This window comes from Aethalodelphis obliquidens, unplaced genomic scaffold, assembly GCF_003676395.1.
Source record: "Aethalodelphis obliquidens isolate GAN/ISIS:26980383/991018 unplaced genomic scaffold, ASM367639v1 scaffold126, whole genome shotgun sequence".
Taxonomy (NCBI): domain Eukaryota; kingdom Metazoa; phylum Chordata; class Mammalia; order Artiodactyla; family Delphinidae; genus Aethalodelphis; species Aethalodelphis obliquidens.
The window spans coordinates 560372-588190 of NW_020838070.1; the positions used below are offsets into that span (position 1 = coordinate 560372).

General features: G+C 52.9%; 2 protein-coding genes across 5 annotated transcripts; both read left to right on the top strand.

Moving 5' to 3' along the window:
• HROB (homologous recombination factor with OB-fold) lies at positions 1-14812 on the top strand. Of its 4 annotated transcripts, XR_003431151.1 has the most exons (11): positions 1-214; positions 1549-1599; positions 4787-5935; positions 7152-7235; positions 8353-8493; positions 9094-9202; positions 9391-9476; positions 9853-9978; positions 10330-10370; positions 11818-11938; positions 13874-14812. XR_003431151.1 is itself a non-coding variant. In XM_027098901.1 (10 exons), the coding sequence occupies exons 1-10, from the start codon at positions 212-214 to the stop codon at positions 13963-13965; spliced, it is 1962 nt and encodes a 653-aa protein (XP_026954702.1). In that variant the 5' UTR covers positions 1-211; the 3' UTR covers positions 13966-14812. The 4 variants fall into 4 exon arrangements, 1 of the variants encoding a protein (XP_026954702.1); XM_027098901.1 differs by lacking the exon at positions 10330-10370; XR_003431153.1 differs by lacking the exons at positions 9391-9476; positions 13874-14812 and having other exon boundaries at positions 11818-11887.
• Positions 14813-18511: 3699 nt separating this feature from the next.
• Positions 18512-27819, top strand: ASB16 (ankyrin repeat and SOCS box containing 16). Its single transcript, XM_027098903.1, has 5 exons — positions 18512-18896; positions 20921-21188; positions 24704-25196; positions 25942-26055; positions 26574-27819. The coding sequence occupies exons 1-5, from the start codon at positions 18596-18598 to the stop codon at positions 26757-26759; spliced, it is 1362 nt and encodes a 453-aa protein (XP_026954704.1). The 5' UTR covers positions 18512-18595; the 3' UTR covers positions 26760-27819.

A 27819-nucleotide genomic window follows, 5' to 3' on the forward strand; every position in this document is an offset into this window, starting at 1 on the left:
TCGAAAGCGGACTAGGACGCCAGCCGCAGCTTCCCGACCACCCACCTTCGGCCGCCACCTGGGCTGCAAAGACGCCTCTCTCCGAGCTCGCCCCAGAGACTCTGTCGCCCGGACTCTGACCCTGCCACCTGGACCAAGGCCGAGGCCCCGGTGACCCCTAGAGTCGGAGTCTACCCGGCCAAGCCGCGGCCGGAGACTACCGGCCGTCGCCATGGTAATGCCCTGCCTGGGACCACCCGGCCGCCCGGTCTCCTGGCCGCAAGGACCTGCCTTCCGGGTTCCAGCCCCTCCCCCGTGCGAGCTGCAGGGCCGGGTTAGGGTTTAGGAGAGAGCTCGGTGGGGTCGGGAGGCCTGGGCCCTAGTCAGGGCTCGACATGGACACGCCCGGACCCTCAGGGAAGGCCTCTCCACTCACCTCCCTCTGGGCCTCAGTTTCCTGCCTCTTGCCTTCCATTTCATCTTGAAGAACTCCTGTTCATCCTTCCCGGTGTGCTCAAACGTCACGCCTCTTGGGCCCTCCTTCTCCCCCTAACCCTTCCAGTCTGATCCTTGATATTCCGGGATAGGTCTCCCTAACTATAGCTCTTGCTGCTGTGGCGTCTGAGGTTAGGCACAGCCCTTGACTCTAGGAGTGAGACACTTTTAATGTTGGCCACAGCAGCCCTGCTGCCCAGAAAGAAGGAACTGAACTGTGGACTGGGAGGCATCCCACCCTCCTGGGACCCTAGCTTTTGGGTGTTGGATTAGATAAAAACTACTGGCTTGACTCTCAGAATCAAGGCCACTAGGCTGGGGCATGCTTGGATTTATGGGAGTGTCCGTTATGTTTGACAAAGGTTCCAAACGCCAAACCTTTGGGATGTTGCAAAATCCTTAGGCCCACTGCACAGTGCTGGGTCTAAAGAATGACGCAGGCTCCCGTGGGCAGTCTTCTCTTTGCTTCCTCCCTCTTATTACAAGATTAAGGCAGGGCTTCCCTGATGGTGCAGTGGTTAGGAATCCGCCTTCCAATGCAGGGGACAAGGGTTCGAGCCCTGGTCTGGTAAGATCCCACATGCCGTGGAGCAACTAAGCCCGTGCGCCACAACTGCTGAGCCCACGTGCCACAACTACTGAAGCCCGCGTGCCTAGAGCCCATGCTCTGCAACAAGAGAAGCCACCACAATGAGAAGCCTGCACACTGCAACGAAGAGTAGCCCCTGCTCACCGCAACTAGAGAAAGCCTGCGCGCAGCAACGAAGACCCAACACAGCCAAAAAAAAAAAAAAAACCACCAAATAAATAAATCTTAAAAAAAAAGATTGATGCAAATGGACCTGAGTGAATTATTTTACAAGAAAGGATTCTAAGTCATCTAAGTCTTTAAGTAAATCCCATTTCTTCTCTCCTCATCCCTTATTCCTTCCCCCAACACTAGCAGAAAAACAAACAAACAGAAAACAGTAAACCTGATGGTCTTGTTAGAATTGGGAAAAAGCAGAGTGAGGACAGAATGTACTTGCAAACGGTGTTTCTCCTCCAACCTCAATTGCTTTGTTTTCCTTTCAGGCATGCAGTCTGCAGAAGCTGTTTGCTGTGGAAGAGGAGTTTGAAGATGAGGTAAAAAAGTGTTGGTGAACAGAGATGGCAGAGAAGGTCTTAAGATGTAAACACCCAGGCCCAGAACCCAAGTTTCCTTTTACTTGACATGTATATCTTTTTTTGTCTGTGAGAGGCTGAGAAATGATGAGAAATGTAAACAACCCACTTAACTGTCTTAGAAACAAATGAAAAACCAGAAAGATGAGCTGCTTAACTGTCATCCTTTAAATTATAAGGGCCCTTGCCTGGAAGCTGTGTCACGTAGATGATTGGATTCACCTTCACGATGACATACTTTTTTTTAATATAAATTTATTTATTTATTCATTTATTTTTTGGCTGCGTTGGGTCTTCGTTGCTGCAGGCGGGCTTTGTCTAGTTGCAGCGAGCGGGGGCTGCTCTTTGTTGGGGTGTGTGGACTTCTCATTGCGGTGGCTTCTCTTTGTTGTGGAGCACAGGCTCTAGGCATGTGGGCTCAGTAGTGGTGGCTCACGGGCCCTAGAACGCAGGCTCAGTAGTTGTGGCACATGGGCTTAGTTGCTCCGCTGCATGTGGGATCTTCCTGGACCAGGGCTCGAACCCGTGTCCCCTGCATTGACAGGCGGATTCTTAACCACTGAGCCACCAGGGAAGCCCCACGATGATGTACTTGATGTGGGAAGAAAATTTAGGGAGAGTCAGAGACAGCACAGTTACTGGACAGCAGGAGGCCTGGGGTCACCAACTGGCTACCTGAGCCAGGGCAAAGTACTGCATTCTGTGGCCTTCCATTTTCTCTCCTATCACACATGATGGCCGTTCTTCTGCCATAAACATTCTTCCCTTCCCGCTCTCTCCTCAGAAGATGACACGTTAGACTAGATCTGAAGCTGGCATGTTAGAATCACCTCTGCCGAGGCCCTACCACGTATCAGTTACATCAGAATTTCTGGGAATGGGCGCAGGCAGGGGTATTTCTAATCTCTGGGTGCAGCCAGAGACTGCTGAACTAGTGATCTGCACAGCTGTCTTCCCACTCAGATCGAACAGATATAGTTTCATCTAGGAGGCCCAAAATTGCTATCTCAAATCCTTTTCAGAAAGAAACAGGATTTAAGTGAGTAAATCTCCAAAAGGTAAATTAAATTGCTTAAGAATACAGCACCAGGGACTTCCCTGGTGGCGCAGTGGCTAAGAACCCGCCTGCCAATGCAGGGGACACCAGTTCCATCCCTGGTCCAGGAAGATCCCACATGCCGCAGAGCAACTAAGCCCGTGTGCCACAACTACTGAGCCTGCTCTCCGGAGCCCACGAGCCACAACTACTGAGCCCGCGTGCCACAAATATTGAAGCCCACGTGCCTAAAGCCTGAGCTCCGCAACAAGAGAAACCACTGCAATGAGAAGCCCGCGCACTGCAACGAAGAGTAGCCCCTGCTCGATGCAACCAGAGAAAGCCCGGTGCGGCAACAAAGACTGAACGCAGCCAAATAAATAAAAAAATAAATAGATGAAAAAGAAAGACTACGACACCAGCAGCCAGGATGGCCTCCTGACTCCAGTCTAATGTACATGGAAACTATTAAACTACATTTATAGACTAGAGTTGCTCTAGTTTATCAATGACAAGCCATTCAAACCTACTTTTTTGTCTCCCAGTGATTTGCTTTAAAAATCACGTTTAGAATTTGTCCGGATGCCTAATTGGTGCCTAGTGAGATGGCGAATGCTGCACCAGGGGCCCTTCTGGCAGCCACAGTCCCATGCTTCCCTTCCTCTGAGGCTTTTGGAACCCGAGGTTTGAAGGGAAAAACAGACCTTCCTCAGACCTCTTAAAATTCCATCTCTGGCTTGTCTCATTCATTGAGGCCCCAAGACATAGTGACAAAGGCACTTACGGGTTCCAGTCCTGGTTCTGTGAAGTTACTTAACCTCTCTGAGTCTCCGTTTCTGTATCCGTAAAACAGGGACAATAATAGTACGTATTCATAGGGTCATCATGAGAAATCATGGAGAGAATTCTGGTAAAATGTTTACATGGTACCTGGCACCCAGTGAGGTTTTTCAAATGTTAGATGTTTTGTTATCACTTGGGGACTTGATTTTTGTTTTTACAAATAATTCAAAACTGCCAGGTTTGTCAAGGAGATATGCGTCCTTGTCTTTGTCTTTCAGCTTTGGAGATGTGTAATTATGGGCTGAAAAAAATGACCCTCCTGGGTCTTACCAGGTCATGGTAGGACTGCTAGGCTAGTAATGGAATTAAGAGTGAAGGACTCTGACAGCTCAAGTTTCTGTTCCATGACCAGTCCCTTTCCCCCTTCCCAAGACAGATGACATCATGTCTGAGAGTGAGCTCTTCAGCGGAAAAGGGCTGCATCACCTCCCAGGGTCATCAGGATTTTCTTGCTGCTGTAATTATAATATTATTATTACTAAGTCCTAAGGTAGTCCTGTTAGAGTATGCTACTCTCCTGATAGTACACGAAGCAAGAAAGATCCTTTCTCTAGCCTGGACAGTCCAGTGCAGCAGCGGGGGGTGGGGGTGGAGGGGACCTTCCTGTCAGTTAAATCAGCAGTTCTGACACCTTCGGAACAGGTCTGTTGCTCTTGAAGGTGTCAGTCTCCCCTTGCTTCCCAACCGGAATCCATACTTCGTTTACCTGCCTGAAAAGCTATATTTAACTTCTATCTATTTTGCAGGCTCCAAGGACTCTGGCTTACTGAAGACTAAGCGTGTGCGTGCGCGTGCGCGTGTGCGTGTGCGTGTGTGTGTGTGTGTGGTGGGGATGAGGAGTGGGTGGAGGACAGGCAGCAGGACCAGATGGATAGATGTCTAGTGCACAGGCTCGACACCACGAAGCTAGTTTCCTTGAGATGGGTGTGTGACCTTGGATGATTTGTTTGACTCCTGGGTGACCTGGTTCCTTTGCTTCTCCTACTGCTCCCCCAACTGCCGCCACCACCCCTCCACACCCCCCACCTGAGACTGAAGAAAGAGAGAAGCTACCTGAAGACTTAGCCTTAGAATGCGTCTGGTAGAAGCCTCGTTGTGGGCTCCTGGGCAAGGTCAAAGGTGGTGAGAGAGTCCACCACTGCCTTTCACACCTTGGCTTCTTGTTTGCGAGTACCTGCACACACAGACACACCACATACCCGAAACAGTGAAAGCAGAGTGTTTCTTGATTTCCAGATGCCAAGACCTGCTGTCTCTGCTTCTTTGTAGGATTTCTTGTCGGCGGTGGAGGATGCAGAGAACCAGTTCGTTGGCTCACGGCCTGTGAATGCTGGGTGCCTGCGACCTGTCTCTTCTCGGCCACAGGAGGTCCAGCTACTGCCATGCCCCACTGCTCCTTCAGAGGCTGCGGGCCTGCCAGCCCTGGGACTCCGCCTTTCTACCTCTGGCATGCCCAGGGCCGTTGAAGGTCCACCTTCCACAGGAACAGCTCCCCTAAGGCCTGTCTCAATGTCCAGCAGCTGGACTGGCAATCAGGGAAGAGTGACACTGACAGAAGTGCTCAGTGAGACCCCAGTAAGACCCCAGTCCTCAGTCTCCCACCCCCAGCTCACCTTCAAGAGCAAACAGCAGGTGATTGGTGGCTTTGAGGGGCCTGAACAAGATGAATTTGATAAGGTCCTGGCAAGCATGGAGCTGGAACTTGGAGTTAGCGGTGAGGCCACAGGAATCCTGCCCACCTGGCGGCGGGAGGACTCAACATTGGCTAAAAAGGCCCGGGCAGCTGATCTGAGCAGACCTTGCCAAAAGGGGCCCATGCCTGCAACCCACATAGCTGGTATCCCGTCAGCTCGGGATGTGCCCCCGGATCCTGTTGTCCACTGTGGGACTCCACAGTCCCACTTGAGGCCTGGTGCCACGGGTAACCTTCCTGTCCCAACTGCCTCAGTGGTTCGCGGTCAGCAGCCCCATTGGGAAGTCTCTCCCGGTGGTCCCCCTCCTCAAGCACCCCAGCCTCTCCAAGCTGCTGGCAGGCTCGTTCAGAGCAGCCCTCAAAATCATTTCCCTGGTCAGCCATTCCCGTCTCCAAATGCCTGCTTAACTGGCAAACCTCATTTTCTTACACCACAAACTCCCAACTCAAGCTGTGCTACTCCCTCAAGGACTATCTCTGGATTATTTCCTCAGGGGCCCTTCCAGCCCCGAGCTCCAGCATCTTCTGTCAAGTCTCCTGTCAGCACCCTGAAGGGCCCCCGTCCTTCCCCAGTCCCTCAAGCTGCTCTGCAGACGCCCATCGTCACGAACCACCTGGTGCGGCTGGTCACTGCTGCCAACCGGACACCCCAGCAGCCCACTTGCACTTCCACCCGCGCCAAAACGCGCCGCTTCCCCGGCCCAGCAGGGCTCCTGCCTCGCCAGGTGAGTGACGCCTTCTCTCTGGCCAGAGCCTGAGCTCCCCAGGCTGCTGGGGGCCCAGGAGAGCAGCAGAGTCCCAGAGGATCTTCACGCCCCCCCAGGAAGGGGAGGAAGGAAGTGCAGAGAGGGAGCGTTTCCAAAGCTGTGGAGGAAGTCAGAAGAAGTGGGAAGAATTGAATGCTTGAAAACCCACATGCGAGATGCTTAAGGCTTGAGAATGTCACAATTTCCATACGTTTGTTGAACATCTACTGTTTCCTAGCACCAGGGCAGAAAGACTCATTCACTTATATTTGCTAAAGACTGGGTATGTGTTGGGCACTTTGCTTGGACCTGAGAATACAGAGATTAACATAGAAATAGTTCCCGTCCTAAGGAGCTTCCAGGAGAGTGGAAGAAGCAGACACAAACGATTACACATAAAAGGCACAGGGAGAGTAGAGGCCATTCCCTGGGTGCTGGGGAGACACTGGGCTCCTTGGGCTTGCTGCGTGGGCTCTGGAGGGGTGAGTAGGAGGTTTACGGAGGTGTGTGTCAGAAGGCTGTGTCTTGGAGGACATTTCAGCAGTGGAAAGACGGGAGAGCGTGTGCAAAGGCACAGATGCTCTGGGAGAGCCACAGAATCTCATAGCTGGTGTGGGGTCAGTGTGGGGGAGTTGGGGCTGAGCTGCGTGTGTAGATTTCGGCAGCAGTGGAGAGACAGGGTCCATCAAACTACTCTTGGATCAGATCCCAGATAATTGGACTCCGAGGATCTGTTCTGGTTGTGATAGGTTACCCCCTTTCCTCACATTTGAAGGGTGTTTGAAAAGATTCCTACCTGTTAGCTTGCTCTTCCCTGGCACTTTTAAGAGAAATCCAAGGAGACCTGGGATGGACCTCTGTAGGGAAGGATGAGGTCCCTGAGAAGGGGTGTGGGGAAAGCTGCACATCTTTTTACTCATCTCAGGCCTCTCTATTCAAGTCATCGCCCCCTTCAGGAAGCCCTGGGGTTTGTTCCTGGGCCAGCTCTAGCTTCCTCACACTCCCAAAATGATCCCCAAAGCATCTTTTTTGAGCTGCCAACGAGGCTCCTGAGACTTCCTCAGGAGAGATGTACTATGTGTTAATTGTCCCTGGTAGTTTCCTGAACTCATTGTGTAACCCAGACAAGAAGCTGTACTTGTAAATAACAGCTGCTGAGCTTGCTCTTGCCTTCTCCTCCTCTGTCCCCTTGTAGCACAGTGGGAAAAATCTGGACGACATCATGGTTTCCACGCCCCAGACTCCGACTCATGGTGCTCTGGCTAAATTCCGGACAGAGGTAACTAATTCCATGCAAATGTTAACTTCCTGGGGATTGTTTAAGAGTGAGGGACATCCCTACATGTTTCAGTAGCTGAGGATCAGCGTCTGTGCTGCTCGGCCCGTTCCCTGGGGTCATACACCACAGGGCATTTGGGGAGGTGGCAATTTTCCTGGCATAAAGTGAAGCCTATCCTGATGCCAGAGGGGTGTGAACTGATACCATGAGTCCAGCCTTCTTTCCCAGCTAAGAAAGAAAGGCCCAGCTAACTCCATCTTCCCTCAGAGGAGGAGAGTGTAACAGTTGTCGAAATTGTATCTCAGGAACCCTGCCTTTCAGGTTTCTGGGAATCAAGCTGGGAAGGATCTGGCTTCATCTTGCCTCTGGTGGGTTCCCTCTTGGTGGGTGAGACCCAGCCTCCCTCCTCCCTGGGATTCTGGTTGACCTGCTCTGCTCCCAGACCCACTTTTGCTTTTAATTCTCTCTAGAAGTTTTTCTCTTTGCTGTAGCTCTGCAGATCCACCAGTCCATTTCAGCTCCAAAGCAATAACTATTCACCTGGATTCAAAGCATTTTTTTTTTTTTTTTTTTTTTTTGCGGTACGCGGGCCTCTCACCATTGTGGCCTCTCCTGTTGCGGAGCACAGGCTCCGGACGCACAGGCCCAGCGGCCATGGCTCACGGGTCCCAAAGCATTTTTTAATATAATAAGGTGAACAGTTAAAGCCAGAGGCATCCCAGATAAAATATAATTCGTTTCAAAATTGCCTGGAAGCCTATAAATATATGTGGGAGCTCCCTAGCCCTAAGACTTTGCAAGTCCATTGTAAGAGACAAGCATAGATAGCCTTTTGCATTAATGTAATTAAAGTCGGCCTGATTTAAAGTAAACAAATGCCTCAGTGAAAGTACTTTTGCTAGTGTACCTTTGCTATTGCTTCTCAGTGAAAGATGTGATATGCCACAAGGTTGCACACACCATTTTCTGAACTTGGAGATACACGAAGGGAGAGAATGTGGCCACCGTGCTGCAGGGAATTCACCCTTGCTCTCCCACCCCTCTATCCCAGCTCAGTCAAGGCCTCTAGCAAAGCGGACCTGTTAATGCAGGCTCCCCTTCTGCTCTGTTGTGCCAGATTGTTACTAGTTCCCAGGCATCGGTGGAGGAGGACTTTGGGCGAGGGCCCTGGCTGACCATGAAATCTGCTCTGGGCCTGGATGAGAGAGACCCTACCTGTTTCCTCTGTACCTACAGCATCATCATGGTGCTGCGGAAGGTAAGGGTCCTGGGTGCTGAGACCCAAAGGGAAGACCATTGTTATCCCTTTCACCAACCTCCTGACCTGCTCCACCTTAGGAAAGGGGCTCTCTGTTTGCTCCCTGCTACCCCAGGCCTGTCTCTGAGTGGCAACATGAAGCCCCTTTGGTTGTATCTTCCACTCACCTGCCTTTTCACAGTATCTGGCATAGGTGGAGGTGGGTTATGGGCATGTCTCTACACATCTGGGCCCTGAATGGGGTAGGGTAAACACACTGCTACCCCTAGAGCTCCCCAGAGGTCAAAGGTCACGTGCAGACGCACGTTAGTACATGTGCTGACGTATTCCTGCCTGTGGCCTGTGAGATGGAGCGCTATATGAATACACACACATAAACACACAAAAGAAAGGAGGCAGGGCAGACAAATGAAAGGCCTGCCAGCTTCAGGTCTGCCAGAGGGAGATGGGCTGAGCCCTGTAGACTGCCCCTTGGCCCTCTGAAAAGGAAGACCATCACCACACCAGTGCTCTGCCCCCCTCCCTGGGTTGCCCTGGCACACTTGGGAACCTTACAGGTGGGACGTGGCTGGCTCAGCAAATGCCTCTCCTTGTAACCAGGCAGCCCTGAAGCAGCTGCCCAGGAACAAAGTCCCCAACATGGCCGTGATGATCAAGTCCCTGACTCGGAGCACAGTGGACGCCAGTGCAGTTTTCAAGGACCCCACGGGTGAGGAGCTAAGTCCTGGGAGTGTCTGACGAGTGGCTGCATTGAGGTCAGGAGGTGAGGAGGAGCCGCCCTCTCCATTTGCAGTTAGGAAAATTGAGGCAGTGTCCAGCCCCCTTCCCAGCCGGGGCCCAGGCCAGTCACTGTGCTGCCCTTGGCCCTGATACTGATGGGCGGTGTGGTGTTTGCAGGAGAGATGCAGGGCACGGTGCACAGGTTGCTGCTGGAGACACGCCAGAATGAGCTGAAGCCTGGCTCAGTGCTGCTGCTGAAGCAGGTACGGGAGCTCCAGGTGGGGACCTGCTCTCCCGCCTCCCGCCCTGGAGAAAGCCCCGGGTTGTCTCTCTGGCTCCCTGCCCTCCCAGGGCCCAGGCAGAGAGTGGCTGCCCCAGTGCAAGCCCTTGGCTCGCTGGAGCCGAGTAAAGGCCTGGCTGCCATCCTTCAGGGGGCGGATGGGGGTGGAGGTCGTGCTGTGAGGGGCCGAGGATGGGGTACGCAGTGCTACTCTGGCAGCAGGGCTGTGGCAGGAGTGATTTCTGTGACCCTGGTGCAGAGGCTAGCAAGGGTGAGGCAGGCGGGACTGGGTGGCCGTCCGGCAGCACCTAGCGCTCTGTCAGGACATTGGACACCTTCCCCCCCTTTCTCTACTCCAGATCGGAGTGTTCTCTCCTTCACTCCGAAATCACTACCTCAACGTGACGCCCAACAACCTGGTCCACGTTTATAGCCCAGATTCTGGGGATGGGAACTTCCTCAAGCCATCGCAGCCCTTCCCCAAGGTAAGAGGAGCAAGATGGAGTGGGCATGGGTAGGGCCGCTTTCCGCCTGGGTCTTCTGATTTCTTCCCCTCCTCTATCCTGGGGAGCAGGGATGTGAAGTGGACAGTTGCCCTGAGGTGAAAAGATGCCCTTTGGGGACAGGGCCATCTCCTCCTGTCCCTGGTCCAGCCACCTGCCAGATGGCACAGTAACAGGACCTAGAGGAGCAGCTGGCTTCTGGGTGGATCCCTGAGTGTCTGATGGCAGACCTGAACATTGGAGAGCATGGGAGTCACCTGAGAACTAACCGAGTTGAGGGTCCACGATGGGGTGGGGCCCTCAGTGAGTGACTGAGGGTTGGATTTGCTGCAGGTGGCAGTGCAGAGAACAGACAGCTACAGATGGTCTGTCAGGTGAGCCAGCACTTGCTCTGTATCTTCCCTCCTGGTTTCCACCTCTGCTAGGTGAGGGGGCGCCAGCCCAGAACTCCTTTGGGAGCCAAGGGAGGCTGGGTTCCAGGCAGTTCCACTCCAGGGTGAGGGTGCAGGGCCCGGCCTTGACTTGACACACAGTGTCCCGTCTGTGGCCACCCCCACCTTCCTGGGATCCTGGGTTGTCGTCATGACCTGGCCTGGGGGTCAGGAGACCTAGGTCATGGCCCTGCTCTGCTGGGAATTTGTAACATGACCTTGGGCAAGTCCTGTCCCCTCCCCTGCTGTTGCTTTGTCTATAAAATGAGTGGGTTAGACTAGATGACATCTAGTCAAGTTACATGTTTAGTTCTAACTTGCTGCTTCTCATCTTTTTCCCTAACCTTCTTCATTCTCTCAATATCACCCCACTTCTAAAAAAAGCATCTTGATTTCCATTTTTTTTTTTTTAATTATTTTTTTGGCTGCGTTGCATCTTTGTTGCTGCGCGTGGCTTTCTCTAGTTGCGGCGAGCGGGGGCTACTCTTCACTGCAGTGCGCAGGCTTCTCATTGCAGTGGCTTCTAGTTGCGGAGCGCAGGCTCTAGGGCGCACGGGCTTCAGTAGTTGCAGCGCATGGGCTCAGTAGTTGTGGCTCGCAGGCTCAGTAGTTGTGGCTCACGGGTTTAGTTGCTCCACGACATGTGGGATCTTCCCAGACCGGGGCTCGAACCTGTGTCCCCTGCATTGGCAGGTGAATTCTTAACCACTGTGCCACCAGGGAAGCCCCATCTTGATTTCCTTTTAAATTTCAAGTCACCCCAGGAATTCCCTGGTGGTCCAGTGGTTAGGACTGTGTGCTTCCACTGCAGGGGGCACGGGTTCGATCCCTGGCCAGGGAACTAAGATGCCCCTCGCTGCAAGGTGTGGCCAAAAAAAAAAAAATGTCAAGTCATCCGTACTTGTTGAAAAAAATTGTACAGAATAAAGCAATGTGAAACTGACCCTTCTCCACTTCCATTCCCTAGGGCTAACCATGGTTAACAGGTTTAATTACTAATTTTAATTACCTGTTCATATATTAGTTAGTTTGGGGATTGTTAACAGCTCATTTTTAATTCCAGGCTAACTCCTCAGCATAATTCTGAATGGCGTCTTCACTCTCTGCTCCAGTTATAGAGATTCCCTAAAACATCAGATACCAGCAGAATTAGAAAAGAAAGTTGGCCAAAAGTTTTCTGTTTTTCTTTTATTTTTTTAACTGTCTGCTGTTTGGGGTGTTTGGCGTTTCAGCCCCCTCCCCACAGCATGGGCCTGGGTGACTGGCCGCTGCCACGTTCCTCTCTCCTGTCTTTCCTGAGCCCCCACCTATTCCTTTGAGGTTGTTTGGGCAGAACTGTCCAGAGGATTTCAGGGGCACAGGTATTGGTAACCAGATCCTCTGTCCCCAGGATCCAGGAAGCTTCCATGAACGCCTCCAGCATGAGACCGAGAAGCCTGGGAAAGGCCTCAGAATAGCACAGAACCCAGAGGCAGGGGCATCACCTGAGAAAGAACTACTCCCAGAAGCAGGTAAGGCCGTCAGCCCACCCAGGAGCAAAAGAGGTTCTCCTTCTATTTCCTCTTGAATAGCTCAGCCAGATTGTTCCTCCTCCTGTGAGTCTTTGGATCTTACAGAATCTTAACAGAAATCCGATGTGGTGTGTTCTCTGGCGAGGCTGCAGGCCACAAACTAATTAACACAAAGAATGTGAACCAAAGCGCCCCAGTTTCCAGGCCATGTGCTGTTAGCCACAGGGGGAGGTAGACTGGCACCATCCTTGAGTCTTCTGTGGCCTGATGGCCAGACCTCAGAGGCAGATTTCCCCATAGTGACTAAGCTCCAAGGCCCTCCAGGCGGTGCTGAGGGGTCAAACATCCATGAGGTTAGGGTGGGACCAGGATACAGACCTGAGAGGCCCAAATACAGACCTTTGAGGGGAGGGCCAACTTGTTCCTCAGGAGGGAGCCTTACCCGGGTGAAGCTAACACAGTCCAGGTCTGGTCCTTAGCTCTTTGATTCAACCCTGTTTGGCCCCAAAGTTCATGGGATTATGGATAGGTGTCGCGACGTTGACCAAATTTCACAGTAGACCAATGGATAAACCACAAAGCCCATTTCTTTATATTGTATGAAACAGTATCTACCCTGTATGCTGGAATCTTCTGTAGAATCTTGCACTGTCTCCTTGGAAGTCAGCTTGATGACAAGCCGAACCATCATCAGAAGGTTGCTGGTGGTCACAGTATAAGCGTGAGGCGAGTTGCCTGTAGAATGTGTGGTTGGTGTCATATCTCCACTGTAGGGACAGACCTGCCGGGCAGGCAGCTGCTGGTGGTGGCCGGGCAGCACTAGGAGACACAAATGCGGATTCCTGCTATGATTCCCATTTTCCTAGGCTCACACTGGCTGGCTCACTCCCCTTCATTTAACCTAGTGTTTCTTCAGACGGTCACAGTGTAGCTAGTGAGGGGCAACTTTTTTTGTTATAATCAAATTGCAGTCCTGCTTCCCTGAGTACAGTGCTGGTCACCCTAATTAAATTTGAATGCCCCCAAACTGACTTCTGTCCTTCCAGCAGCAGTGTTTATCGAGTGGGAGCTGGCCTCTGCAGGTATAGTTTCCAGCCGGACTGACTCTAGGGCTGCGTGATCCCGTCCATTCAGCGGGAGTTTTCTAGTTGGAAGCTAGGGCTCTGGTGTCAAAGGGATGCTACTTGGGGAAGTTGTTGACCTCTGTAAACCCTGTTCTCTCAGGTAAAGTGGGGATTCTAACATGAACTACACGAGATGCCCTTTAAAGGGGCCCCGTGAGACCGAAATGAAGTGATGAGTGTAACGTGGGCAGCCCTGTGCTGGCGCCCAGCATGCCCCCGGTACGTGTTAGCTGCCCTTGTTAACAGTCAGAGTAGCAGTAGGGCTTACTGAGGTCAGCTCTGTTTCCAAGTTCTCAGACAGGAGCACCCCATCCAAGAACTGTAGTCGGGGACAGTTACTTTTGTCCCCTCTGCCTACGAGGCACTTCGGGGGAGGGGACGATGATGTCTCCCACTCTGCAGATGAGAAACCAGGTTAATGAACTGTGTGATTCTGAACACATCTAGTGACTCTTCCTGGTCTTCTTTCTCCCTCTGTCCAACGCAGAGGTTGCACTAGGGGACCTCTGCTCAGGCACTGTGCCTCTGGATGGAAAGAGGAGCCATGAAGGCCCGAGGGGAGCCTCTTTCTTAGCAAAGTGGCCCGGGCATTTTGCCTCTGCCTTTGTTGTGTGTGGGTATGTGGGGGGCAGAGGGGAGGTGGAAGGCGGGCCGGCCTCAGGCCCGTCAGTGTGGGTGCTGGCGGCTGGGCGAGCCACCTTCCTGACAGCCCTCCCGAGGGACGGGAGCCTTGGCTCTGAGTCACGTGGAGCCCTAATATTATCACTAAGTCTCCCCCCCCCCCCCCCCCCCCCCCCCCCCCCCCCCGCAGATGACCTAGATGGACTCCTGAGCGAGCTCCCTGAGGACTTCTTCTGTGGCACCAGCAGTTGGGACTCCCCCAAGGCAGGGCACCCCCCATGAGCCGGCAGCCTCTCAGCACCCAGGAGAGAGAAGACCAACACAATTGGAAAACAAAGTTCCGGGACTTCTCTGGCTGCTCCCACCCTGGACACTTACCCTGAGAACACCCTCGTCCCTCGGGTTCTGCAGTGCCGTCACTCTGGGTCTTCCTTTGGCAGCCGGAACTCTGCCCAGGATCAACTCCAGCTCTACTGTCCTCCAAGCCCTCGGGTGCACATTCCGTCTCCTCCTCCAACAGGGAAGGTGTGCCGTTCTCCCACCTCAGCTTGAATTTAGAGGATGCTGGGCCTGGTCCCTTTACTCCCTAGTCCGCGGGCAGCTGAGGAGCTAAGAGGAGCTGCACCACAGCAGTGGCGACCTGTCCCTCTGGACAAGGAAGGAACGCTCAGACTTCCCTCTGCGTCGTCTCTTGAGGCCTGTAGCTGGCCAGCTCACCTGTGCCCAGGGCTCCCAGGAGCGGGGGCAGGAGGACGGCTGAGGTGCCTTATTCTGAAATAAAGCAGCCGCCTGCTTCACCCACCTCCCTCTCGTTTCCAGCCTCGCTGCTCCTTGTTCTGTCTGCCCTGCTGGTGGTACCTTGGCCAGAGCAGAGCCAAGCCACTCGTTTTCTCTCTCTCTGTCTCTCTCCTTTTTTTTTTAACTATAAACTTTTTCTTGTAGACAGTTTTAGATTTATAGAATTATTGCAAAGATGTTACAGGGAGTTCTCATATACCCCACACCCAGTCTCCCCTATTGCTGCCATCTTACATTAGTATGGTAGATTTGTTGCAACTAAAGAACCAGTATTGATACATTACTATTAACTGAATTCCATACTTCATTCACATTACTCAGTTTTCCCCTGATGTCCTTTTTCTCTTCCAGGATCTCACGTTACATTTAGCCATCGTGTCCCTTGGCTGTGGTAGTTTCTCCAACTCTCCTTGTTTCTTAATGACCTTGACAGCTTCGAGGAGCGCAGGTCCGCCATGTTGTCGGATGTCCCTCTATGGGAATTTGTCTGGTGTGCCTTCATGATTAGACTGGGGTTATGTGTTTGGGGGAGGAAGACCTCAGAGGTAAGGTGCTTTTCTCATCACATCATATCAAGGGTTGGTGTTGACCTTGATCACCTGGCTGAAGTAGGGTTTGTCAGATTGGCCAGATTTCTCCACTGTCAAGTTACTCTTTTTCTCCCTTTACCCACGATACCCTTTGGAAGGAATTCACTCTGCTGCCCACACTTAAGGAATGAGGAGTTATGTTCTACCTTCTTAAGGGCAGAATATCTACATGGATTATTTGGAATTCTTCTGCGTGGGAGATTGGTCTGTTTTCCCTTATCTTTTGTTCAACCACCCATTTATATCAGTATGGACTCATGGATATTTATTTTATACTTTGGGTTAGAGTCCACTACTACTTTATTTATTTTGTTGCCAAGCAACTCTTCACCACTGTAGCTTTTCTGTACCGCTTTTCAGGCAAGAATTGGACGAGGGTCATGGGTGGGGTGTAAAAGGTCTAATTATACCAAGTTGCCAACCAACCTTGTTTTCCTTTCTGGAATGAAGGGAGGAAAGGAAGATTCTCTCAGCACATGGTTGAGGGGGTGTGGGTTAGAGACCCCAGTTTGGCAGCCAGCCTCTTCTGCCTCTGCGTCAGCCTTCACCAGGCAGCTGTGAGTCAGGACCTCCAATGGGCTTGGTGCGGCTCTGGGAGAAGGGGTTAGGCTCCCTTTTTCCAAAGAAAAGCTGATCCCACGGATCCCAGTCTCAAAGCTGAAGTGAACAGGTGCTTTAAGAACTCCATGTTCAGCTGGCTGCTGGTGGCAGTGGGGCTCTGTTCTAGAAGGCTTTTGTGGCCCAAGCGCAGGAACAAGAAGGGGCTAATTCACCAGCACCCCTTTCACACTCTCACGGGGTCTTCCTACCTGAGCACACCACGCACTTCTTTCTCTTCCCCGTGCTGCTAACTCCCCAGCTCCACCTCTGTAGCTTAGATCTGGGCCGGAGCCGCCCATCTATGCCGGGTGGTCTTCCTGCACCTAAACCAGCCCTGCCCCTGGCCTGCGGTGCCCCCCCGCACTCAGCCCCCTTGAGCTGTGGTCTCTGCTGCTCACGATCCTGACAGATGCCCTGGTTTCTTGTGTGCTTCATTCCCCCCCACAGGCTCTGAGCTCCCAGAAGGCAGGCTGGGTATCCAGTTGCCTGGCACTGTTCCTGCCAGTAAAACCGGGCTCCCTGTGGGTTCACGTGTGGGTTGAAGTAAAGGCCTCAGGAAGTTAATGCTGAGGATAGTTTTTCTGCCCTCAGGAAGTTAAGGCTAAGGATAGGGGACTGAACATATGGTACCTCTGAGGACTGATCTGTAGTCAGAGCACCTTCAGGCCTGTGACAAGAGCTGCAGAGAGGCTGGGGAGGTCAGAACAGCCTCAGGCCCCACCGACCATGACTACCGTGAGCCTCGGGAGAAGGCCCCTCTCGGCCCCGTCGCGTTTTGCCAGCTCCCAGCCCTGGGAGCCCAGCTCCGGGTGCTCAGCTGGGCTGTTGGCTGGGCAATTAAAACATCGAACGGGCGCCTTTCTCTGAGGATCTCCAAGCCCTCGCTGGGCACGATCTCATTCCTCCTCTGGGATCCCCCACCCTGGAATACCACGAAGAGGCTGGGGCCAGAGTGGGTGAACAGCAGGGTAAGGGCAGAGCTGGAAACAGCCCAGGCTGCTGCCACCCACTTGGGCAGGCAGATGAGTGTCTGCCCCGGCGGAGAACAGGGGCCCTCAGTCAACGTGCTACACGTGAGAGGCCGGCCCACGACGAGCCAAGGGCTACTCAGCAGCGCAACAAGATCTGCTGTGCGCCAGGCCCTGCTGGGCACCAGAGCCCCAGCTGAATCCGTTCAGGTCCTGCTCTGGAGCCCGCATCCAGCGCGGCAGGCTGTGGTCCACGGCACCTGGGGACAGGGGCTTGACAAAGCACACGGAAGGTCCTCCAGGAGCACGGATTGGGGGGTGGCTGGAACCGCAGGGGTGGGCGACCTGAGCAGGTGTCTCCCACCGCAGGTGACCTTTGAGGTGGACTTTGAGGGATGAGTCAGGAGGGAATTCCAAGCAGAGGGAATGGGAGGGAAAGGCGAGGATCCGTGAGGGGACAGCTGCCTGATGTGAGGCCAAACCAGGGCATGGGGCTTAGTGGGAAAGGGCAGGGCTTGGAAGTCAGCAGACGTTTTCAAGCTAGGAAATGAACTGTTTAGATAGATCCTTCCCATTGGGCAGTGGAGCAGAGGGGTTGTGGCCAGAGGAGGGAACACCAGGTAGGAGGCAGGGCTGGTCCAGGTTAAAGGCCTTGAGATGGTAACTGAAGATGGGAGAATGGGAGCTGGAAAGTGTGTGTGTGTGTGTGTGTGTGTGTACCGGGAAAGTGTGTGTGTGTGTGTGTACCGGGAAAGTGTGTGTGTGTGTGTGTGTGTGTACCGGGGCAGCCATGGCCTGCAGCCAGGGCGGGATGGGGACAGGCAGACCCTGAGGGGCCAAGGGGCTGCCCCACCACCCACTGGCTGAGAAGAGCTTCTGGGGCCAGGGCTGACCTCCCTCCTGCCCTCCCCTTCACTGCTCGGCGGCCAGCACCTAGTGCTGTTTCACGGCCTCATTCTTCCCCCTAGAGGCTCGTGGAAGCACAGCCACTTTGAGTGAGTGGGTTTCTGGCTTGAAGGTCTCCTTGGTCCCCAGAGTTGGGAGGTCAAGCCCTTGGTCCTCCTCAGGCAGGCATGTAAGCCCTTTTAGGAGCTGCGGGGGGGAAAAAAAAACCCCTAACCAAGACGCATTAAAGGCAGTGTTAGGGACCATGCTGTCCTGCTTGGAAGGTGGGGAGAGGCTCTCTCACCAAAGTGTACCATCTACAGAGTCAGACCCACTGTGGTCCTAGTCTGGCTCCCCCGTCACGAGCTGTGACCTTGAGCAAGTGGTTTCACCTCGCTAAGCCTTAAGTTCCTCATCAGTAAAACAGAAATAAGGCCACCCATCTCAGAGGCGGTCAGACTGTGATCATCAGCCTGATCATATAATTAATTGTCAAAATCAAGCTTGCTGTTTACCCGGGCAAGCCAGAAAATATGTATGGTCACCTGAGTGAAGATGGATATAAAAGTGATTTAAGTGCTGTTAAGCCCTGTGTGTGTATGTGCAGATGCCAAGAAGAGGGGTTCAAACTCTGACTTCACCTGCCCTTATTTCCTGGGCAGGGGTCTGCCCTCCAGACAGCATCAGAGAGACCCTGTCCCGTCCATTTCCCTGATTGACTGTTTCACTCACCTCGGACCCTGCCAACCCAAGATGTTCACTCCAGAGAAGTGGGAGGTGTGGACCTGGAGCTCAGCTGAGGGCCGGCTCCCCAGCTGGAGGGTATCTGCAGGGGCAGGGGCTGTCCCTAGCCGCGGGCTGGGGGTTGGCCCAACACTTTCTCTGCACCAAGATCATGACTCTGGGCAAACTGTTTACCAGAACAGCAAAGGGCCTATTTATAGCCTCAGCTGCTCCTTTCTCTGGGTCACGGGTTGGGGGCAGGGTGGCTCCTCAGAGCAAGGGTGGCAGTCGGGCTGAGGGAACCTGCTCTGCCCAGCTGCCACTGCCCAGACCCCTGGATCCCTCCCCATGGCAGGGGAGACCTTCCCCTTCACCTCCTCCACCCTGCGCTCTCTCCGCCTGAAGCGGGAGTGGCTGGAATGGGAGGACCGGCGGCGGGCTGCAGCCCAGCAGTACCAGAGCCAAAGGTGCCCCTCGAGTTCCCGGACCCAACTCACTCGGCCGCGCCGCTCCTGCCGGGACCCAGCTGTGCACAATGCCCTGTTCTCCGGTGACCTGCAACAGATCCAAGCCCTGTTCCAAGATGAAGGCGCTGCCAACATGATTGTGGAGACAGTGAGCAACCAGCTGGCCTGGTCAGCTGAACAGGGTAGGGAGCACCCGGTGGGGGCAGAAGAGGAGGGAGAGGGAGGAGGGGAGGGTGGGGGGGGAGCCTGGGCCCCATCGCCCCCCTCCAGACCATAGACTAGACCATCCCTTCCCACTGCCGATTCCAGCTCCCTCCTAAACAGAGATGAGGCATGCTTAGTGATTTGTATGTCTTTTCAGATTTCAAGTTATAGTGACATGTTATATGACTTCCACAGGAACACAGTTGTATTCGAATGCAATCGTTTCTCTGAATGTATCTCCACGCGTGAATATTTTTTCTTTCATAGAATGAAATTATACTCCAGATGCTATTTATAGCCTGTTTTTTTCATGTAACATCTTTCTATGTCAATAACCATAAGTCCACATAATTTTTTTTTTTTTTGGCCATGCCGCGCGGCTTGCGGGATCTCAGTTCCCCAACCAGGGATTGAACCTGGGCCCTCGGTACTGGACGCTCAGGGTCCTAACCACTGAACTGCCAGGGAATTCCCCACGTAATAATTTAAATAGGTGCATGAATTCTATTGTATGGGTGTGCCATGATTTATAGAACTAGCCCCCAAATAGATTGGTTAGATTAGGCTTCTTTTTTGTTTTATTTATTTATTGCTAAAAATATTTATTATTTATCTATTTAGGCTGCACCTGGTCTTAGTTTTGGCATGCAGACTTCTTAGCTGAGGCATCCGAACTCTTAGTTGCGGCATGCGTGCAGGATCTAGTACCCCAACGAGGGATCGAACCCAGGCCCCCTGCATTGGGAGCATGGAGTCTTACCCCCTGGACCACCAGGGAAGTCCCTAGGTTTCCTTTTTAAAAAAAACTATTTTAAATAACAGTATGACCAACATCTTTGTGTACTTGTTCAATGATCTTCCTTAGGATCTATTCTGACCAGAAGGTTTGTCCATGTAAACCAAATGATTGCTCTGTTCTTAGGCAGGAGAAAAGAAACCACCCCCGCAAAAAAAAAAAAAAAAAAAAAGATTGACAGGAGATTGCCTCACACCCCACCCATGGATATGGGGGTTCAAAATCCTTGGAGAGCTTATGCTCTCACGGTCACCACCAGGCCAAATTCCTTCAACTGTTAGAGATGTGACCCCACCCAGGGCACCCTGGTCTCCTCTTCCAGCATGTCCACCATCTCCATCTCCCAAATGGAACTTGGCCTTAATTTCAATCCTAATAAAAAACAAAACATGCTTTACCCAAGATTTAGGAAACCCAGGGATTTACTTAGCTACAATGCAAACAACTGACAGCAGGATATTAGCCATCTGTGTCCTTCGAACAAGACCTTGGCGATTTCTACAATTCGGATTCAACACCAGTCCCGTGATCGACCCCTCTTCCCACTCTTCTTTTCTCTACCTCCATCTCTTATCCTCCCTCTCTGCCCTTCCCCCCATTTCCATGCCACCCTCCCCACCCCAGGAGCATCCTAGGACTTCTTCAGCTCTGCTCTGGCCACTCCCTGAGTCAGTTCCAGGCACTCCTGTGTGTAACTCCCTCCCCTCCCCAACACCAGCGCGCCCAAGTTAAAAGAGCCAAGGACTCCACCAGCAGCTCAAAGACCCAGAGGTTTCCCTAACAGGATTCACCCTCCTTAGCTGCCCTTGTGGTTTTAAAGAGCAATTAAGGGAATTCCCTGGCAGTCCAGTGGCTAGGACTCGGCGCTCCCACTGCCGGCGCCAGCGTTCGATCCCTGGTCGAGGAACTAAGATCCCACAAGCCTCTCAGTGTGGCCAAAAAAAGAAGAAAAAAAAAGAGCAATTAAATGTTTTTCCTATGACCCACGTATTACGTTTTGTTACAGACTGACAAACTTCTAAAAGGCTGTTCCAATTTACACTCTCAGCTGGGGCTTGAGCAAGCCCCTCTCCACAGGTACAGACGGGCACAGGGTTTGTGCTCAGCCAGGCGTACAGAGGGCAGGGCAGCGTCAGTTGTACATGACAGCCTGCCCTGCCTGCCAGCCTCATACCCACCCCCCTTAACACTGCCTGCTCCCCCCAGGGTTCTGGGTGCTGACCCCCAAAGCCAAGCATACGACACCCCTCACCATCGCTGCTGCCCGAGGCCACACCGACTGCGCCCGCTACCTGATCCGGCGGGGAGCTGAGTTGGACGCCCGGGTTGGGGGCCGGGCCGCCTTGCACGAGGCCTGTGCCCGGGCCCAGTCCGACTGTGTGCGGTTGCTGCTGACCTTCGGCGCCAAGGTCAATGTGTTGTCTGAGGAAGGCACAACACCCTTGCACCTCTGCACAACCCCTGAGTCCTTACAGTAGGTGCCCAGGGGCTGAGATGGTTTGGGGAGGGGGTGTGTGGGTATGTGTGTGTGTCTCCAGCTCACATGCCAGAAACACATGTCCTCACAACGTCATGGGAGACAGGTCTCATTCTTTTTTTTTTCTTTGAATTTTATTTTAGTTATTTTTTTATACAGCAGGTTCTTATTAGTTATCTGTTTTATACGTATTAGTGTATACATGTCAATCCCAATCTCCCAATTCATACCACCACCACCCCCCCGCCCCAGCCACTTTCCCCCCTTGGTGTCTGTACGTTTGTTCTCTACATCTGTGTCTCTATTTCTGCCCTGCGGACCAGTTCATCTGTACCATTTTTCCAGGTTCCACATATATGCGTTAATATACGATATTTGTTCTTCACTTTCTGACTTACTTCACTCTGTATGACAGTCTCTAGATCCATCCACGTCTCTACAAATGACCCAATTTCGTTCCTTTTCATGGCTGAGTAATATTCCATTGTATATATGTACCACATCTTTATCCATTCGTCTGTCGATGGGCATTTAGGTTGCTTCCATGACCTGGCTATTGTACATAGAGCTGCAATGAACGTTGGGGTGCATGTGTCTTTATTTATTTATTTATTTTTGGCGGTACGCGGGCCTCTCACTGTTGTGGCCTCTCCCGTTGCGGAGCACAGGCTCCGGACGCGCAGGCTCAGCGGCCATGGCTCACGGGCCCAGCCGCTCCGCGGCATGTGGGATCTTCCCGGACCAGGGCACGAACCCGCGTCCCCTGCATCGGCAGGCGGACTCCCAGCCACTGCGCCACCAGGGAAGCCCCATCTTTTTGAATTATGGTTTTATTAGAGTATATGCCCAGTAGTGGGATTGCTGGGTCACATGGTTATTCTATTTTTAGTTAGTTAAGGAACCTCCATACTGTTCTCCATAGTGGCTGTATCAATTTACATTCCCACTAACAGTGCAAGAGGGTACCCTTTTCTCCACACCCTCTCCAGCATTTGTTGTTTGTACATTTTCTGATGATGCCCATTCTAACTGGTGTGAGGTGATACCTCATTGTAGTTTTGATTTGCATTTCTCTAATAATTCGTGTTGTCGAGCAGGTTTTCATGTGCTTCTTGGCCATCTGTATGTCTTCTCTGGAGAAATGTCTATTTAGGTCTTCTGCCCATTTTTGGATTGGGTTGTTTTTTTAATATTGAGCTGCATGAGCTGTTTTTATATTTTGGAGATTAATCCTTTGTGCATTGATTTGTTTGCAAATATTTTCTCCCATTCTGAGGGTTGTCTTTTTGTCTTGTAGTTTCCTTTGCTTTGCAAAAGCTTTTAAATTTCATTAGGTCCCATTTGTTTATTTTTGTTTTTATTTCCATTTCTCTAGGAGGTGGATTAAAAAAGACCTTGCTGTGATTTATGTCAGAGTGTTCTTCCTGTGTTTTCCTCTAAGAGTTTTATAGTGTCCAGTCTTACATTTAGGTCTCTAATCCATTTTGAGTTTATTTTTGTGTATGGTGTTAGGGAGTCACTCTTTTACATGTAGCTGTCCAGTTTTCCCAGCACCGCTTATTGAAGAGACTGTCTTTTCTCCATTGTATATCCTTGCCTTCTTTGTCATAGATTAGTTGACCATAGGTACATGGGTTTATTATCTCTGGGCTTTCTATCCTGAGACAGGTCTCATTCTATGGTGAAAAACCTGAGACTCAGAAAGGTTTAGTGACTTGTCCAAGGTCACATCAGCTAAGCCCAGTAGGCAGAAGCCCTGTTGCTTTTTGGAAAAACCCTGTCCCAACTGCAGTCTCCTATTCCCTGGGAACCCTCTGCAGCCACATTCCTAGCTATTTTGAGGTAGGCATCAAGAAAGATCTAGCCCAGTGTTTCCCAATCTTAGTGTGAAGGACGCTTCCTCTTCCCACCTTTTTAAGGTCAACAGTTTCTTGGCCACACCCTACATGAAGGTATTTGCACTTTGACAAGTCAGGTCCACAGATAAGGCTGGCGGGGGCAAGGAATCAAGGGCTCCTGAAAGGCATTCCACAGCCCACGTGCTGGAATCTACCCATGTAGATCTAGATCAGTGATGGACCCAGAAATGATCCAAAATTCCCAGTCCTTTCTTGAGGTCTTATGGGCATGTGGTGCACCTTCCAGCACACTTGATCCTTTGAAGTGAACTGAGAATGGTCTCACTTACTGGAACCCTACTGGGCGAGCTTCTTGGAGTTATTTAAATTTAGTATATAGAAACAGAAACGAGTCTATGATTAGAACTTACCGAGGTAATAAATTAAGTAGTGTGTGGCTGGCTGGCTGCTACTCAGAGCTTGGCCACTGAGCAAAGTGCCTACCAGACATGCGCACTGAAGGGAGCTGGAATGCTGGCCATTTTGGGGAAGGATACTTTTTCATCAGGGTTTCGATGGGGTTGATGGATCTGCTCCTGAGTTTCCAGTGGCTACCGTTCTGGCTTTTTAAATCACTGTTAGTTTAGTGCCATCATTAATTTAGTTTGCAGCGTGTTTGGTTTACCCCGAGGCGGTTAATGATGCATATTTGCCTCAACAGTGTTCTGACCTATGAAACACCTGTGAAACACGTGCTCCCTAAAACCTGGTTTTTGTTGTTTGGTTTTGTTTGTTTTCTCCAGGGGAAAGTGAAGTAAGTGGGACCCAAGTGCCTTCCTTTGCTGGAGTGGGTGTGGCTGGCTGAGAAAGGTGGTCTTCATGTTTGGAGAGAGGAAGAAAATACTAATTACGACTTTTTGTTTTGTTTTGTTTTTTACTAATTAGGACTTCTATTTCTGTTTTCTTTGGGGGTCATACTCCTTAATTTTCTATGCTTCACAGTGTACACATTAGTGGGTTTTCAAAACTTTTTGTGCTTTCAAAATGTTAGGAGAAGGGCTTCCCTGGTGGCGCAGTGGTTGGGAGTCCGCCTGCTGATGCGAGGGACACGGGTTCGTGCCCTGGTCCGGGAAGATCCCACGTGCCGCGGAGCGGCTGGGCCCGTGAGCCATGGCCGCTGGGCCTGTGTGTCCGGAGCCTGTGCTCCGCGGCGGGAGGGGCCCCGGCAGTGAGAGGCCCGTGTACCGCAAAAATAAATAAATTAATTAAATAAAATAAAATAGGGCTAATAAAAAAAAATGTTAGGAGACCACTGACAAGTGATTCAGAACAAGGCCTTGGGGTCCCTATCTGATGGGGGAGTCAGGTTAGACTCTGGGAGGGACGGTCTGAGGCAGTGAGTATTAATTCCTCCGCAGTCACTAACTTGCTGTATGTCCTGGGCTGCACCACAACTTTTCTGGGCTGAAAACTGAAATGCTCCCAGTGACTTGGATGGGCCTTCCAGCTCTGCTCTCTGTCATGGGGCTTCTGTGAGTCTGGCGGTGGGCGCCAGGCTCGCTTGAGCCAAGAGAGGTGGGAAGAAGGGGTCAGGGATGACAGCAGGCTGAGGGGGTCCCAGGCCAGGCCTGGTCCCTCAGGATTTGCCTCAAGGGCCTTGTACCCTGCCTCCAGGTGCGCCAAGCAGCTGCTGGAGGCGGGAGCAACCGTGAACTTGGCGGTACAGGACAGCGAGGTGACGCCCCTGCACGTGGCGGCGGCACGAGGCCTGGAGCAGCACGTGGCTCTCTACCTGGAGCACGGCGCCGACGTGAACCTGCGCACCAGCCAGGGCGAGACGGCCCTGAACGCCGCGTGCGCGGGGGCCGAGGGCCCGGGCAGCAGGCGGCAGCACCAGGCCGCCGTGCGCCGGCTCCTGGAAGCCGGGTCAGATGCCCGGGCGGCGGGGCGCAAACGCCACACGCCGCTGCACAACGCCTGTGCCAACGGCTGCGGGGGCCTGGCTGAGCTGCTGCTGCACCACGGGGCCTGCGCTGCAGTTCCCAATGGGGCGGGCGAAACGCCCATGGACTGCGCGCTGCAGGCCGTCCAGGACGCCCCCAACTGGGAGCCCGAGATCCTCTTTGCTGCCCTGCTGGACTATGGGGCCCAGCCTGCGCGCCCTGAGGTGCGCAGGGAGGGCCTGTGAAAGAAGACTCCTGACGGGCGGGGTATGCCTGGAGCTGGAATTGCCCAGCCTCCAGGAAGAGAGGCTAAGAGACAGAGAGCCCGCTCTCTGGGCCAGAGATCTGTCCGCCTCTTGGGAAGGACCAGTGAGGGCTATGGGAGAGGGTGTCTAAGGGAGAAAAACAGCCCCCAAGGAAACTGGCTGGGGCCAGGAGGTTGGAGCACACTTGAAGGTAGGGTAAACTGAGGCTAGAAAAGGATGAGGAGGGACTCAGATCTTGGCCTCTCAAATTTGGATGTGAGACTTCCCTGGGAGTCCAGTGGTTAAGCCGCTGCGCTTCCACTGCAGGGGTCACGGATTCGATTCCTGGTCGGGAAACTAAGATCCTGCATGGCACGTGGGCAGGCAAAAAAAGAACAGATTTGGATGTGAATGGGGCTTTGGCCCAGGCTGGTTGGTAGAGGCATGGTACCCCTGAGACCCTCTTTTGTTTTCTAGTCTGAGACTCCTTTTTGTTGTTGTTGTTGTTGTTGTACGCGGGCCTCTCACTGCTGAGTCCTCTCAAGTTGCGGAGCACAGGCTCCGGACGCGCAGGCTCAGCGGCCATGGCTCACGAGCCCAGCCTCTCCGCGGCATGTGGGATCTTCCCGGACTGGGGCACGAACCCGTGTCCCCTGCATTGGCAGGCGGACTCTCAACCACTTGCGCCACCAGGGAAGCCCTGAGACTCTCTTTTGATTTCTAGATGCTGAGACACTGTGCCAACTTCCCTCGAGCCCTGGAAGTCCTGCTTAATGCCTACCCTTGTGTTCCATCCTGTGATACCTGGGTTGAGGCAGTGCTTCCAGAGCTGTGGCAGGTAAGTCCGCCCCATGAGCACAGCTCCTTCCTGGGCTCTGGGGGAGATGGAGAGGAAGGATGAGCCCCAGGCCTGTCCCTCCAGGGTGGGCTTCCTGGAGGCAGGAGCAAGAGGGACTCTGGGTGGGAGGAGGATGGGCAGAGTGAAACCTCTGGGTTCCAGGGTCCCCTGCCCCCGGAAGCTCAGGACAACCTTTAATTGCACACAACTCTCTAGCCTCTCTCTTACCTGCATCAGTATAGACATTTATCAGGCATCTCTGACTGAGTGGGCACTGTGCCAGTATCTTTGGAGTGGGGGTGGGTGCAGACATGGCTGAGACCCTGCTCTGCAGTGTGGTCCCAGCTCCCATGACCCCTGCAGGGCCTTTGCTTCTGAATCTGAGTCCTTCAAGATGAGCCAAACGCCCAGGTGGGTGCAGGTTGCAAAATCCCAGGGCCCCACCACTAGGTCACCCCCAGATGGAAGGGCAAAGTCAGAGCGTTGGGCCATCTGACCCTGTTCCACTCCCCATCCAGGAGCACGAAGCCTTCTACAGCTCGGCCCTGTGCATGGTCAATCAGCCGAGGCGGCTGCAGCACCTGGCCCGGCTGGCCATCCGTGCTCAGCTGGGTAGCCGCTGCCGACAGGCTGCCGCCCGCCTCCCCCTGCCCCCGCTCCTCAGGGACTACCTGCTGCTGCGTGTGGAGGGGTGTATCCAGTGAGCCCCGTGCCCAGCTGCTCCCAGAGCTTGTCCTGCCCCCTCCGTCAGTTGCCCCCGCAACCCTGGAGGACCAGTCCCTGGCTTCTTATCCACACTCTGCATGTCCGCTGGGGCCAGCTCATCCCTCTACTGGCTTCTTGAGCCACCCGCTGACCTCCAGCTCGACCTGAACTTCAGCTCCTCTCTCCCATGGGAAGGTCTGCAGACTCAGCCTTTGTCCGCATCTTCCTCCTTCGCCTAAGTGGATGATGGCCCCTCCATCCAGGCGGGCCCCAAGCCGGGAGGAAGTGATCCTCGTTGTCCCGAGACCTGCTACCCATGTACCTGTTCAGACTCCTAAAGAGTGACAGCCTCTGCCTCTAGCAGTGCTGCCAATGCCCGTCCTGCTTTTGTCCCTTCAAGGGAGGACTTCACTGACTGGTCTTGAAACCCACGCCGTGCAAGGATGTTGGGACGATCTTTGGGAATCAGAACTCTGATGATGCCCTTCAGTGGCTCACCTTCAGGCTAAAATAAAAACTTAACAAGGCAGACAAACCTTCTAGCCCCTGCCTCCGCCAAGCTCCCTGGCCTCGTGATCTGCCTTCTCCCTTCTAAGATGCCTGTAACTCAGCCTTAGCAAACTAGTTACCAGTTGCTGGATATGACCTGCTCCCCTTTGCTTCCAGGCATCTGCATGTGCTGTTCCCTCTGCTTGGACTACCCTTCCCACATTTTTTTGCCCTGGTTGAAGCTGATTTGATCCCCAAGACTTGGCCTAATAGCCCTCTTTCTGCAGAGCCTTCTGGGTGGTTGCACTGGGTGGTTTTCCTCACCCCTCAGTGATGCACAGTATCTTAAACTGTGGTCACCGCACTCATGGTCTTAGAGGGTCTGTAACAGGAGGACCAGCCACCAGCTTTCCCTTCTTTCCCTCTCATTTCCTCCTCTGGTCCCAGAGTCAAAAGTACCACCATTCATCTTTAAGAGGAAGCTTTTTAGGCCAAGTCAGTTTTCGTGTTTTTTTTGTTTTGTTTTGTTTTTGTTTTTGTTTTGCGGTACACGGGCCTCTCACTGTCGTG